Below are 16199 nucleotides of genomic sequence, written 5' to 3' on the forward strand. Positions count from 1 at the left end.
CGCTGACCTTATTGGAGGACTATGCACTTGCACAAGCTGGAAAGATATTTGCATGTGTGTGTGTGGGGGTGGGGGGGTGGGGTGGGGTGGCGGGGTGAGAGGGATGCAGGTGAACAGCTTGCTAGGGCTAACAGTTCCGCAGGCCAGTCTCGCGCATCACTTGACAGCCATCCCCGATGATGAGGGCCTACTACGCACAGATGAACTTGTTTAGCAAATGAGTGAACAAGCGAGGAAGTGCAGAGGGGACTGGTCGGGGATGGGTGGGTGTGCACACGGCTGCGGTGGCTCCTGCTCGACCTGCCTGCGCACATCGGCCGTCACTGTCACTCTCGTCTTGTCCCTCTGTTTCCAACTCTCTGTCTGTGTCACCAGCTTTGTTTCCACGCACATTTTTAGTCACGCTACAGTTGTAGTTGACTATGCAATACAACTGGACTACTGTCCCTGTATACAAGAACTAGTGGGAATTCAATGTATTGAATCAAGTTTATCCACCACCGCTACATTAGGTGTTGATATGCACCTAACATATTTAGCTGAGGGCTTGTTGGTAGCATGTTGAGCACGATTCTGTGTCTTTCTACTGTCCATTAACTTCAAAATATTATGTTCTTCAAGTGCACAGAGTCTAAACTCAGTCCCTATCTCAGTTCAAAAATGCACAATCTGGATTTGATTGGATTTATCCGCCGTCTTCTTAATGTAAAGTTTTGGTCCAGTTGAATGTAAACATGCAATTCAACTCCCAATCACATTATCTACAGTAGGTGTGTTAGTTTGACTTAGAGAAATTTTGGGTAAATTTGAAAAATCCATTTTTTTTTTCACAGTAATTGAATTTTTCTATCGCGTAAATGTCGACTGTGGCTTTCGGTAAATGGTAAATGGTCTGTGTATATATATATATATATATATCCGTATATTATTCTACAGTTTTCCCATTCACATCCATTCACTCACATTTTCATACAGCACATCTATGTGCAGCACATCCTCTAACACATCTTTCACACCCATTCACATGCTGCCCTTGCTCTCTTTGATTTCTTCTTATCCCCATCCCTCTTGTTCATTCTCTCTCACGTAATCCCATTGTTTTATTAGAAAGCAGCCTATTCCTGAATTGGATTGAGAGCTTATCTTCACGACGCTGTCATCCTGTACTCATAGACAATCGCATAAAAGATCTGTGGATACCCCCCCCCTCCAAAGAATGCATGCAGAATTGCATGTAGCATGTATCTGGCACACATAGACACAATCCTGCACCATCTGTGGAATGATCTTGCCGATAATCTCAGGGAATCTTTCCCAAAATAAAGCTCTTACATCATAGCACACTTGTATACAAACATAGGATGATCTGTTGTCACATAAATGGGCACATGAACATGTCAGCATCCTTGTAGAAACCCACTCACATCCTTTTGAGTGCTGGAAAGTTACAATCGCTGTTGGTGTGTGATATCAGATAACCTCCCCTTGCCTTATACCCTAACTGCACTCTCCCCTCCTGACCTCTCGTAGCCCTGCCCTCCCATTTTTACTGCTTACAAAGATGTCCTTATAGCTACCCCATCTTTCCCCTTCCCCCAGTGGAAGTTTCCAGGCTTGTTAGGGAGTTTAGTGCTTTAAATATCAGGGAGGTAGAGAAGTGGTTAGTCAACAGACTATTCTAGCACATCTGAGAGACTGATGCTGCTTCTGCATCACGTTCCTCACCATGGAAATGTATGTCAAGGTAAGGAGCAGGATGACTCAGCTGGGTGTTTTACTTTAGTAGTCAGTGTTGTCACTGCAATGCCTGATTATTGATGTATAAGTCGAATTTAGTGTAAACCACGGGCTGTCAGTGACAAAAACTGTCAATACCACCTTAAATTCAGTTGTATGAAATCATATATATGTTGTAAATGATGTTACACTGAATCGTAAGGAGCTCCTGTTGAACCTGTTAACCAAATATCTTATTGGATGTCACTGCAGGTCGTGTATCAGAACTAATCTCAGACGCCTCTTCAGTGGCTATTTGTGATCAGATTTCACTTTCACCCCGGAGACCGTTATGTGGACAACGTGCAGCTGAGTCAAGAGTGTTTTGGTGCTTGTTTGCTCAATGGATGAACCTGAAAAACTAAATTTACCGAAGCAACACAATGGCGAATGATGCAAGACCTAACAGACAGAAGATGCTAACAGGCTTTGAGGTTTTTTTTAAGGATTTGGATGCATTGTGGCTGCTGGCATCTCTGCCCTCTGTGGATTCTTGACCAGATTTAGTGGAGACCTGTCAAGCAGAGAGGCCTCTGCCAAAAATTGAATTATGTTTGGGTTGGTCATGGTATAGCTTAGTTCCATGGTTCTCAAACTGTGGTACGCAAGCTTCCTCTGGTGGTACTTGGAGTAAAATCAGAAATACTATTCTACTGTATATACCAGGGTATGTGATCCGAGTGGAGCTGAGGAATTGTGACCAGAGTGCGTAGAAGTAATCTATTCTAATTTCTATATTAATTATGGTCACCTTATGTCTCGCTCCATCTTAATCTAATTTCACTTCAGGCAGGGTCTGGGTCAGGTTTCGATCAGAAAAGTATGAGCTTCAGTGTTTACAGAGCCACGACTGAGAGTATTGTTGCCAAGGATGATCTGGTCTGATAATTGGCTCTAGGTAGCTGCAGTGGAAATGTGGTTCTTAAGCTGCCATCATAAATGGGCTATTTTAAAACAACCTCTCCTTAATTTTGCTCAGTTTTACATTTGAGCCTCACTTGATCTTTCCATGTGTGACCATGGCACCTAAATTGATCTGTTATTACTTTTTTTTGTTTTTGTTTTTTTAAATCTAACATGGACAACAAACAACATTAATTACATTCTTGTCTGTTTACTTTGTGTTTACCTGTAGCATAGGACTACTACTACAAAGGATTGTCATTGAAGAAGGCAAGAATGAAATCACAGAACTTGTTGACAATAGATCCGCAATAGTTGACAATAGATCTGCTAGTCGAATTAATAATCAATGAATTATATATATATATATATATATATATATATATACATAAAACCACATACCTAATTGCACTATGTGGAGGTGTAATTACAACCAACAGCCCAAATTCAAAGTGCACTTGAGAGTGCAGTTAAAGAGGCCTATATCAGCACTATATAAGACACCTCGTAGAGCCAAGTGTGAACTAGAGATGCCTGACATGTCGAGCAACTTTCTGTATGTATGAAGTGACATAATCTGTAAGTGACCCCTTGCTTCAGCGCTGCCATCTATCCCACCCTTCATCTGACAGGACTCCACTTCCTTTCCTCCTCATCCGCCTCCTTAACCCCCTCCCTGAAACTCCATCCATTGGTTTCATTTAATCAGCCATGGATGGGGATTTATTCAGTCCCTGCCCAAAGAGATCCTTTTGGTATGTGGCCCTAGTGGTAGCAGGTTGAGAAGCCACAGTCTACACTGGTCTTAAGGCCTATTACTCTCACCTCACAGCCCCCTCATAAAGGGAGCTTTGAGCCGCCTGTTTTTTGGGGGGATCCGGTCGGCTTTTTGTCTGATAATAGCCAAGTGGTTTCAGCCACTGCAGACAGACATGTTTACTAAACTCTGTGTAGGTGGAGCGATGGAGATTACATGTGCCATCATTTCGAGGGATAGTCTGCCGCAGTTATGTCTCACATGGAATCTATGGGTTTTGGATCATATAAGGGATTTACATTTGACTTTTTATAATATCTGATTTAGTGATTTTGACCATTGTCAGTCCAATGCTGATACTGAGTATCATGTAAGCACATCCTTTCAAGCTTCCCTTAAAATGCTTGTGTTACATTGTGATATATGACAAACAAATGGCTTTTTGCAATTGTTTGTACTATACTGTACTGTGGTGTAGTGTGGTCTACTGTAGTGAGCATGTTGTCAATATCTCCGGGTTCTCCGGTTTCCTCCCACACTCCAAAAACATGCAAAGGTTCATTGGATACTCTGTATTGACTGTAGTTGTGAATGAGAGAGTGAAGAGTTGGTTGTCTCTGTGTGATGGACAGGCGACCTCGTGTCCCCCGCCTTTCACCCTATGTAAGCTGGGATCGGCTCAGGCTCCCTCATGTGGAGGATAGAGTGGTAGACAGTGAGTGAGTGAGGTTCGTTGAAGAAATATTGTTTCAACAATCAACTTTTAAGAAAAAGACAGTTTCAGATTTTTGGAAAATGGGCATGCACGTGTGTGTGTGTGTGTGTGTGTGTGTGTGTGTGTGTGTGTGAGAGAGAGAAAGAGAGCAGTTCTTACTTCACTCCAGCGGACAGTATCTTTTACAGACATGGCTGCAGCTGTCTGCAGAGGTCTTTTGAACTCTTCATGCTGCCGACTTTCAAAATAGTGTGTGTGTGTGTGTGTGTGTATGTGTGTGTATGTGTGTCAACAGAGCTGAAGTACTCTCTTTGGTCTGCGAGGAGAGAGAAGACTGAGAGGCAGTAGCTTCAAGAGGAAACACAAGAGGCGAAAGCGGCATTAGGGATAAATGTGAATTACTGCTACTGTAAAAGCTTAAAACACTATCTTTATTATGTATTTGCGTCATTATATTTGTAATACATTCTTTTAAAATTCACAAAGGTGTAACTGATTTTCATGCTTTTGAGAACGGTTTTGAGAACGGTTGTCACAGAAGGATGTGACAGTGAATATGTTTTTGCCGTTTCAGCAGAATTTTCTAGTGACCTTAGTCGCGATAAACAATCTGATTAAGAGTTGGGGATTATTCTGACCATAGCTGCTTAATGTAGACATGCATACATCTTAATCTTTCTCAGCTGCGGGTGTTGATGTAGATATAATCAGACTATTCTCTGGAGCATGTAAACAGGAATATTTTATTAGCAATGTAAAAGTAATCTAAAATGCCTTATTCAGAATTATGTGAACAATGTACGGTATGTGTTTACCTTCATCTTTTCAGGAGCAAAATATGCTGATGTTCTTACAGCAACAGCCCGGTGCTTGTTGTCGGTGAGCAGCGAGGATGTACAAGAATAAACTCGGCTGTAATTATTGACAGATTGTGAATGCTGCCTCCTCACCTAAAGTGCTTTTGTTGAGTGACAGGTTTTTGGGGAAAATGGTGCTGATCCCAACTAAAGTCACTTTCAGTCAGAGCCGACACATTCACATTTAAAGGCTGTCGGGCTTTTCAGGATGAGCGCAGCAGAGAGAGGAGTTGGTGACTTGTCATTGTGTTTTGTCGACAGTTGTTTGACAAAACTGTGAGATTATGATGAGTCATTATTTTGCTGTGCTGCTGCCAACAAGAGCATTTTGTCAACATTTGTGGAGAATGTAGCAGCTGGCCCAAGAGATAGGCAATGCATATACACAAATCTGACAATGCTAGCTTCTTCTTTTTTTTACATTGTAATATTGACATTTCATAATGTTGTCATCATGGGGCCCCGTTGAGATGGATTTGGAACAATGTATTTTTATTTTTTTAATTTCTAAAAATGAGAAGCAGGTGAAGAAAGTTTTCTGCACTGCAAAAGTTGATCTCTGATGCTTGATTGTTATGGCCTCTTTTTTTTTTTTGCTATTTTTGTGGCTTACAGAGTTCACGGGTCTCTAATCAGTTTTCTTGGTTTTCTGAGTAGGGAAACGTTTTATAAAACCTCACCATTTCTGCATTTTGGGAGCAGTTTGTTACGATAACTAACCTTTCCTCTCACCCCCACTGCCACTTATCAAAACTCCATGCCTAAAACCTGTGCTTGACCTTCAAAATGTATCTGCAGTTTGTCAGCAAACATTATCTGTGAAACGTAGACCCCCTTTACACCTGGCATTAACATGCATGGACAGTGCTTCTCTGCTCCACCCACACAATCCACGTGAGCTGAAATACGTCGGTGGCTCTGAGCAGAGCTAACACGAAAGCGTCGGCTTTCTGTTTGTCCTTCTTCGCTTGCTACAAAAAGCAAAGAGCAGTCCATAAAATAGCGACACTTCACATGCGACTTCACGGTGCAAGATTACTAATATCAAACTCTTCAAAATTCAAGATTCAAAGAACTTTTTTTGTCAAGCCACGTAGAGCCGACAAAGACAAACAGACTCAAATTCAACACCTTTTGCCCCTAATCTGTCAAATATGCTGCTTCCTGCAAGGCAGCAGCAGGGAGACACGAGTTTGAGCCAGTCAATGAGAGTCAATGCTCTCACTCGAAAAAGACCTTGGGTTAAAAGCAAAGCTGCAAACCAAATAGATAGAGGCAGGGAGGGGGAACATGTGTGGTCTTATGTAAACCCCAGATGGTCCAAGAGAGGCACGTGAAAGAGAAATGAAGAGATACGGAGAGTCGAGTGTCTGCTGCGTCTGTCTTTGCCTCCCGAAAGCCAAAACCACAGGCTACAACACCTGGGTAGCGAGAGGCAGACGTCAAGGTCAGTGAAGGGAGAGCGGGTTGTCATGGGAACACAAGGTTTTACTTTTCCCCAAACCTTTACGGTGTTAACAAGACCTGTGGATTATGTTGTTGATATCAAACCCTCCTGTAGACCTGTTAAACTTACCCAGCCAGGGATTGTTGTTCTGTCACTCTGTCTTTTCTTCTTCTTCTTCTACTAGGTTCTTATCTACTAACCACAGAGCAGGTGTGAAATGTAGCTGAATGCATTAACAGTGATAACAAAATAGATACTTGAAAATGTACATCACAAATCAAATCAGAATTGCAACAGCTGTCAGAAACATATTTTTTAAAATGACCTTAATTGTTCAACTCTTTTCCACTGCAAACAGTGGATCTGGGCCAGAACTCTCTGTTCTTGTCAGCGTACACAGACATTTTCCCCCCAACTATTATATCTTAACCCTAACTCCATCTACGGATACATTAAGAAAGTGGTAGCTGATGCATCTCAGTCGGTGTGTTCCCCCTCTTCTGCCCTCCACACAGACTATTCCCCTGGGATTAACCAAAGCCTGGTCAAATATGATTGGCTAAACTAGAAATCAAATGCAATGTGACATGAGAAAACCACACGGTCTTTGGTCTCTGGTCCACTGAGTTTATTGTTTGTCGAGATCCCGGAGAGAAAAATGCATCTCTTGAGTTTTGCAGGATAAACTTCTAGAAGCTCTAGAAAAGCACTCATGCTGAAAATGTTTCAGTTACTGTGACATTAGCAATATCAGTGTGACTATAACACATGCTATGTGCAGCAAACATCTGATGACTCAAAGCAAAATTTTGAAAGCTTATTTGTATTCTTCCTGCAAATGCAACATTTTCTGAGCTCATATATGAAACAATGATACATTCTGGCCTCCAAAACTCCCTAAATCATGTAAGAGAGAGATTCTGGGTAATAAAGGGAAGGCAAATGACGAAAAGAATTGGTCATGCATGTCTTATCTGTCCCAAATACAACATAATTTCACTACGCACTGCTTTATCCCCACATCCAAATAATGATCTTTATAACAGTTGCGATGAAGTGCAGGGGATCAGAGTAGATCTTAGTAAAACGTGTTGACCGACTCCACCACCAAATATTTTTAATAAAATAATTTGTTTCCCATACTTTTTCCTGATTAGTTTGATAATGAATTGGCTGATTTGTTGTTGAAACATTAACATTAGTCCAAAGTGGCCATTATCCAGTTCTCTAGGGCTGTAACTGATTAACCAAGAAGATAATGTTAATGTTAATATAATGAAGAACAAATAAACTAAACCACTAAAATCAATCTTTGCCTTTTTGGCCCCAAATTGTCCCTTAAACTGCATTGGTCATTGTCTGTGTGTGTGTGTGTGTGTAGCAGATTTTGAAGTTCATACTTTAATAGGGATGCACGGAAAAACCGAAAGCGAAAACACTGAAAGAAATTATTATGGCAGTTCTGTACCATTGATTTTTCATTTCTGTTACAAAGAGGTAAAGAAACAAATTCCCAGTCTCAGATTCACTCTCTCAGACCTTGTTTGGATGATAAAGGCAGTGGGGGGCAGATTACAGATGACCAACTGGAATTTTGAACAAAGGCTTATTTGTATTCTTCCTGCAAATGCAACATTTTCTGAGCTCATATATGAAACAATGATACATTCTGGCCTCCAAAACTCCCTAAATCAAGTAAGAGAGAGATTCTGGGTAATAAAGGGAAGGCAAATGACGAAAAGAATTGGTCATGCATGTCTTATCTGTCCTAAATACAACATAATTTCACTACGCACTGCTTTATCCCCACATCCAAGTAATGATCTTTATAACAGTTGCGATGAAGTGCAGGGGATCCGAGTAGATCTTAGTAAAACGTGTTGACGGACTCTTAAGAGTGCACTGTTTTCACTCCGTGGTCCGTCTCAACCTCTTTGTGTAGAAGACACTCTAGTGCTGCAAAGAGACTTTCCAGCATTTAATAGACAACTTTTGGTTGTGTTGTTTCGGTGTTAAAAGTCATTAAGCCGTGCTCTTGCAGCAGAAACCTATTTTCCGAATTTCCCAAGCAACACAAAATGCTATTTTCTGATTGGCTGATAGGTTGCTAATTCAAGACAGCTATATGAATCATCATCGATTACTAATTTATGTGCTGTTACTTTTATCACTTCTTAGTGTGAGAAACGTCATGTGTGACAATACGACGCGATACTGCCCGCGGGCAGAATTACATCAACCTGTCTCATTGAAAGAATTTCCAAATATTCTTTTTTATTGTTATTTATTATATTTTTTGTCTTTGAGAATGACCCTCTAAACCAAATTGCTGCAGAAAAAAAACCTCAAGGAATGTGTGCAGCACTGGTCTCCTGCCCAGCATCTTAGCCTGCCACTGGCTTAGCATCACGTGTTTGGCACATTGTCTTGTGTATAATTTCTCATCCACATTCTCTTATCCTCGTCCTCATTCCTTAATCTCTGACAAAGCTCCTCTCATCTCCCTCATTCTCCCTCCATTTAATGTCGCTCCACTACCTTAACAGGAACCCAGAAAGACAATTGGTAGGACAGACCTACCTTGAATGAATATAGAGATAATAGATATTACAGCTTTGTTTGATTTCTGTGGTTGTTGCTGTTTTTTGCATTCATGTGGGAACAAGGCTGTGCGTGTGTGCAACAGAATGCCCTGAGGTCCTATAGCTGCGTCATAAAATATAACGATATATACATGTGAATGATTCTTGTTAACATACAGAGCTGTCTTATTAAACATACATGTGGATATAGGAAGAGATTTTGTTTTTAGTTGCCCAAACACTTTGCTACTCTAGGAATTTACATGCGTATTTATAACCAGTGTTCACATCATTTTAGTCAGATTCAAAACTTCACTTAGTGAAAGTATGAGACCAGCCATTCAACAAGGCCCCAACACTCTCAAGCTCTGCTACACACAGATAACACAGGCAGCATGACTGAATGAATAAATGAATGAAGTTTTTATTAACGTGAGATGCACTCAGCTCACTCACGGGCCTGCATGGGCTTGGAAAACACCATAGAGACACATGAACCAGAAGCAGAGCGCTGTCTATAGATTTTCAAACAAATCTTCAGGACCCTCATTATCTGTGACAATAATGGCACCAGCAGAAACAATAACCTTACAATCCTGGAGGAAACACAGTGAAGTTAACCATCTTTTCCCTTCTTTTGCAGACATTTGATCGTTTGTGCACCAACATATTTGTTTTCCAGCCTCAGTGGCCAAAGGGAAGCAGACGCCATTCACTAAAAGCTTCTCTTTTTTTAAAATTTTAAATAAAACCTTCTGTAGATTTACAGCCTATCCAGCTTCTGATTTACTCCATGGAAACATCTTATTTATTGTTAGTTAGACCTTGCTAAAGTTTGCATTTAAACTTGAAAAAAGTTGATTGTTGGGCCTACATGTCTCTAATTATTATCTTGTTCTTGTTCAATGTTCCAAGCTAAGGATATAGTGTGTCTTTGATCAGTGGGGAGAGGGTTCCAGAGTGTCAGGACTCTGGTTCAAATGCCTTTCATCACACATTGGAATTTGGGGTTTTAGGTCAGCGTTATTGTCCGACTTTTACTAGATTTCATTCCTTTAACTGACACTGACTGCATGACTGCACGTTAACAAACATTTCATCTCAATAATGAGTGACCCCACTGCCATGTAATCAGTTCATTGATGAGCGGATGTGTTTGTAACATGACGTCACCGAGTGGAGGTTGCCAGTTGAGAGAAGTGTTGTCACACGTTGACCTATCAAAAAGTGTGAGGGAGTTAGAGGGACAGGTTCCTCACTGTCTGTGTGGGTGATGTGATGGGACGAGAGTTGACAACTGCTTTCACTTCCAGAAGTGGAAGCTCAATTTCTTTGTACCTCAGAAATGCTTTTCCAATCACTTTATGCTGTCAAGTCTTCACCGACCTCACCAGTCTCTCCCACATGCTGCCCAACCAAGCGGCTCTTTCCACATTGACCTTCCAGGTAATTTGTTTTTCTGTAAAAATTCCTGTTATTTTCTTTGATGACATGGAAATCCACAAGATATTCAGTTCCATATCAGCTCTTTTGAAAATTTTTGCATTGTCCGAATGTTTAGTTTTACAAAGTCACACACAAAACGTCTAAATCATATCATCATATCAGTCACTAATTTTAAATGAATAGCTCTAGTGCCGGCACAGGTGAAAAGTGCAATGTAAACTTTATCTTGAGATTTATAATGCAAAGGTCCAGCAAAATTGACTCAATTTATTCAATTTATTTACTAAATTTTAAAGGAGGCGCTTCTTCAATGCGCTTTACAGGTAAGTTTGCTGAAATCTGTTGAGCATGTGTTACTTTGTATTTACGACAGATTAGACATGCATGTACAATCCTTTTTGTCATGCGTCTTCCCTTTATTATCCAGAATCTCTCTCTTACTTGATTAAGAGTGTCTTGGAGGCCAGAATGTATCACTTGTTGGTGACATTTTTTGACTATCAGCTCAGAAAATGTTGCATTTGCAGGAAGAATGCAGGGAGGCTTTTGTTCAAAGTTCCAGTTGGTCATCTGTATACTGCCCCCCACTGCCTTTATCATCCAAAAAAGGGCTGAGACTGGGAATTTATTTCTTTACCTCTTTGTAACAGAGAGAGTTCTTCAAGGAAACCTTGTTTCTGTGTTGCTTGAGGTCACTATAGTTTTTTCAACTCCAGTAACTTACTTTCTTTTTTCAGAACCTGTCATACTTAAGATTCCACAACAGACAGATTTTCTTTTACAACATCATCATTTGCAGGTTGTTCACAGTCATTTCCACAGTAATTCATTTCTTTTTCTTTGAGCCACATTGGAGTTGCAACATCTTATAATGAGTGACCCCACCCCCATATAATCAGTTAATTGATGAACGGATATGTTCGTAACATGTCGTCACGAGTGGAGGTGCGATGGTTTTAATCACCTTGACGTTGCAACATAGCCCCTTGCCATGTTTAGGTTTCTTTGCAGTGTAGGGAGTATTGTCTCTTTATCACAATCTGCAAGTAGCTGGGATCAGCAATGGAATATGTCTGCGAGAGGTTGAGGGCTGTGTATGCCCTTACATACACATATTTACACACGGACAGACACAGCTGAGGGCTGATGGAGGGACCATCTGATGCCAGCAGATGGAGTGATGGAGGGAGGAGAGGAGAGGCTGAAAATCATGACAACAAGACCAAATGCTTCTGGGCTGCTCTTAAGGCATCGATTTCACTTAATATCTGCTCCAGTGCACCCACCTTTTTGGTAGACTTACAGGGGTAGAGGTATTTTACACAGCTTATCAAGGCTACATGAATAATTAAGCTCCACATGCACACCGAAGATGTATTATTCACCATCACTGTGTAATACTGACCAAAATATTACTGCCTGTAACACAAATATGTGGCCTCTGAAGAAACTCTTAACTGTTGTATAACACCAGTTTCCTCTGTGTTAACTGTCTTCTGATCATTTCCTGCAGGTTCTGGACCTTCTGTTGCAGCGCGATCTCAGCAACCCACTTGCTTTCTTTCCACCTGAAGTCAACCCCTCTTTGTGTCTTTGTTGTAGAACGGAGCGGTTCCAGGCGAGGCAGTGAAGAGAGATGAAAACTCCCGGAGAGGGAACTGGGGAAACCAGATTGAGTTTGTTCTCACCAGTGTGGGTTACGCTGTGGGCCTGGGCAACGTCTGGAGGTTTCCCTACCTTTGCTACAGAAATGGAGGAGGTACGCATCTTTACATAGTGCACATTTCTCTCCGGGTTGTTACTGATTGGCTTTATTATACCAGGCCAATGATGCACCAGTTTGTTAGACTTTGACTTTGAGAACTGGCCTTGGACATGGATGCAAACTCTCAATGAAAACATAGAAGCGACCTAAGGAAAACCGATTCAAACTATCTGTGCCTGTTAAGTCCAAGTCCTGTCAGTTAGATGAGCCTTATAGGCTGGAAACTGAAGTGTGTGTGTGGTGATGCAAAATCACAGATTTTGTTCTATGCACTGAAAACAGCTGCCAATAGAGACACAAGGAAAAACTGATTTTAGCCATTCTATGCCCACTTATGTCTATGATATCTTAAGATTTGCTTCTTCTTACCTTCTCTGACTGGAAACAAATGTTTGTTTGGCTTTGTAAACTACTCACTCACTGCACGAGACAAAATGCAAGCATCTGTGTCCCTCTTTTTCCTTGGTGTCAATACCTCATAAATCTACACTCAAAAAACCTAAACTATATGAAAACATAAACAGGGAACTTGAACTGAAATGAATTATGATTTTAAACCATGTCGATGGTTTAATGTGTCAACTTTATTCCACACAGTGCAGCTGAATTGAACCAGCCACATGATATATGTATATTGCTTTATTCTAAGACATCCTCCTGGGCATCACATTTTGTGAAACATTATTGTTTATTGGGCTGTTAATGCTGTCAGGTTCCAGCTGTGTGAAGTGTTGTTTTCACTTTGTATTCAAGACTAAAGAGCACAGTGAAAAGAGACCGCATTCACACTCAGCTGCTATCAGTCTGTTTTAGAGCCTTTCTGTCCCCAAGTCAACTGCCCCCTCAAACTCTGGATTACATGTGCCCTTATATAAGTTTGTATTCTGCTTAACGGAGCAAGGTCCCCCTCAATCAATGACTCAGACCTTTCTCCCTTTTCAGTTTACCATGCAAATATTTAAATCAGTGTGCAAACATGTGCAACAGACCTGTAATCCGTCACAAAGACTCAGTGTGTATAGGCCATACATTAAAGCTACAGTCTGTAATCTGTTTCTGAAACACATTTTTAATATTAATTGTTGAAGTCCTCTCACATCATGATAGCTATGAATAAGTACATTTCATGAGCAAGCAATCACAGAAGATGGTAGAAAAGGTGCAGTCACATCAGTGGAGCAGTTTGGTTTGATGAGAGGGTAGACGGGATGTGAGGTGTATGCTCAAAAGTTATGTGTTGCTATTTGTCGATTTGTCGTCTCCTTCGAATGCGGCCAACGTTTTCCCATATTTCTGAATTCTATGCACGTCAGCAGAAATATTGTTGTCCTAACTGGTAGGTTCTTTGTGGGCTAGACCGTCTCACTTCCATCTCAAAGGATATGGTTGACGGAGGTACTGGATCCTTCAGGATCCAGCCCGTGGACTGGGACATAGCAAGTGTGTCTCCAATATGTAATATAAAGAGGTGTCTTAAGTTCTCTTTTTATGGTCCAGTGTTTTTTACAGCAGCCCAAGCAGACACAAGTGTGTGTTTAACATTTTGATGCAGAAGATTACAAAGTTTACAAATGTGGACCTTTTTAAAATCCAGTGTTATAATGTATACAGTCTCCCTTACATGTGACTTTAGTGTTTTGTCTCGTAGAACAGCTCACATCTGTAGCTTTTCTTTGTTTCCTTTAGCTTATGGACCCAGGCGTTCCCACATTTCTCGACTCTATTCTCATCTACCTCTCATTATCTGTCAGACAACAGTAGGAGGAAAATGCCACTGCCATGTTTCTGTGACGATTGACAGGGACCTTTCCACCTGTCAACAGAAGCAAAGCCCTTGAATTATGCAAATTTGAAATGCAAATGCAAAATCTTAGTTTATCAATTTTCTCTTTCCTTAATGTGCTTTTTGTTGGAGCCACTCTTTTTGCAGTATGTTGTTGATGTGCAACTTCTCAAAGGCCAAGTTGGTGACTCATGTTATTTTTTTCACTCCTCCAGGTGCTTTCATGTTTCCATACCTCATCATGCTGGTGTTTTGTGGCATTCCTCTCTTCTTCCTTGAGCTGTCCTTTGGGCAGTTTGCCAGCCTTGGATGTTTGGGAGTTTGGAAGATCAGCCCTATGTTCAAAGGTTAGTGGTATGATAACGCTTCATTCGGGGTCAAAGTTTGGTTACGGTCAGTGTTGTGACTCACTGGTCTAATTTCAAGAGGGTCTTTGCCATTATCTTCTTTCTGGTCTTGGTAACTTAAAGTGAACCTAACGTTTTTGCACCTGTGGCTATTTAGTACGATTGTGAGACATGACCTTCTTCATGTGAGGCATACTAATATTACCCATATTTGCTCCATCAGTTAGTGTTTGTGCATATAAAAATTGAGTCTTCCAATTTGAAAGTTGAAGCCCAAGAGAGTAGCATTTCGCCACTGGCAACTGTGCTGGTTGCAAAAAGAATTCCAATGTAAAAGAAGTCTACAGGAAAGTGAACCCACGTCTTGCTGGATTTATGAACATCATAAACATTTTCCCGAGGAGTTAATGGTTTTAATCACTAGTTGCAGGCCTTCTACGGAACAATAGAACATGTGAATGTAAATGTTGTTCCCATTTAGGGGAAGATATACAGTAAAGCACAGCGCACCTGGTATCGTCCAATGGGAGCCTCTTTGCAGTCGACGTGTGCGACTTGCTGGTTGAAATATGAATTACACACTCTGTTACACCTCTATCTCTATTTTTTGTTTCTCCATCTTCTCTGCTTTTCACCTCAGGTGTGGGCTACGGCATGATGGTGGTGTCCACCTACATTGGGATCTACTACAACGTGGTCATCTGCCTCGCCTTTTACTACTTTTTCATGTCCATGACCAACCTGCTGCCATGGACCTACTGCAACAACCCCTGGAACACAGCGGACTGCAGCGGGGTGATGGGCAGCGGGTCCCAGCTCAACGGCAGCCTGATGAACACCACCACCAGCCTGGTCGCAGGTGTGTCTGAGGTGGTCAACCAATCAAAGAGGACCAGCCCCAGTGAGGAGTACTGGAAGTAAGTACCGGAGATACAAGGAGGACGTGGGGTGAATTAAGACCGAGACTCCTATTTGACCTCTGAACTCAAAAGTAGTTTATTTTAAGATTTTTTGTTTTGTTTTTCAGAAACTAAAAAGCAGCATTAATCTATATTATATAAAATCTGATATTAAATCTCTCTTGTGTTTCTCAGTATAGTAGTGTTAGGTCTCGTAGTGCCCAACAGCTTTCTCATGCTGCACACAGGATGTGGTTTCTTTTTTTTTTATGTACGGAGGGACAGATGCAAAACAGCAACATTGCATTAATAAAGCAAGATGGCAGTTTGTTAGGCTTCTAATCCCCACCCGCCCCCGCTCTGCTGTTGTATACACACAAACAGTCCCTCAGTCAGTTCTGATAGTTTTGCTTGACAGAGCCCATTTTCATGATGCAGCATACAAATAACATCACATAGTTTTTGTTCATGAAGAATCAACAGAGGCAGAATAATAACAGCAATCAGCAGAAGACGCACACTGCAGCTTCAAATAGACATATTTGTTTACTCAAATCCATTGCATTTAATTTAGTGATATATTGTTTTATGTCTCTGCAGTAAGCCTTTGTACGTCTATTGTAATAATGCTAAATGTGGATTAAAAAGAATGTGTCATAGTTAAAACTGTTAAAACAACAGGCTGAATCAACATCATTAATCAAAATGAGTAGAAGAAAAAGACTATTAGTATTTTTGAAGTGAGTGTACATTTAGTATTGACAGGTTTTCCCAAGTTATGCAACTGACCTCTTTGGACTCTTACTGTGGGCCTTTCTTGCCAATTCCAGGTCAAAACCTGTTAAATAAGCGTTCAAATATTTGAACTTGAGTTTGCAGCAGCTTTTGAGCAATGTGCAGCGGAAAGCAAGAGATTCTCATA

The 16199-nt window shown here is 41.0% G+C and overlaps 1 protein-coding gene across 1 annotated transcript in view; it reads left to right on the plus strand.

Annotated features, from left to right (window-relative positions):
* slc6a9 (solute carrier family 6 member 9) overlaps positions 1–16199 on the plus strand; it is a 52223-nt gene that overhangs the window by 23798 nt on the left and 12226 nt on the right. Inside the window, 3 exon segments of the mRNA XM_044043684.1 lie at positions 12086–12242; positions 14247–14378; positions 15019–15295. Of these exon segments, the coding sequence (XP_043899619.1) occupies positions 12086–12242; positions 14247–14378; positions 15019–15295 (566 nt within the window).

The sequence above is a fragment of the Solea senegalensis genome, linkage group LG1, assembly GCF_019176455.1.
Source record: "Solea senegalensis isolate Sse05_10M linkage group LG1, IFAPA_SoseM_1, whole genome shotgun sequence".
In the NCBI taxonomy this organism is placed as follows: Eukaryota; Metazoa; Chordata; class Actinopteri; order Pleuronectiformes; family Soleidae; genus Solea; species Solea senegalensis.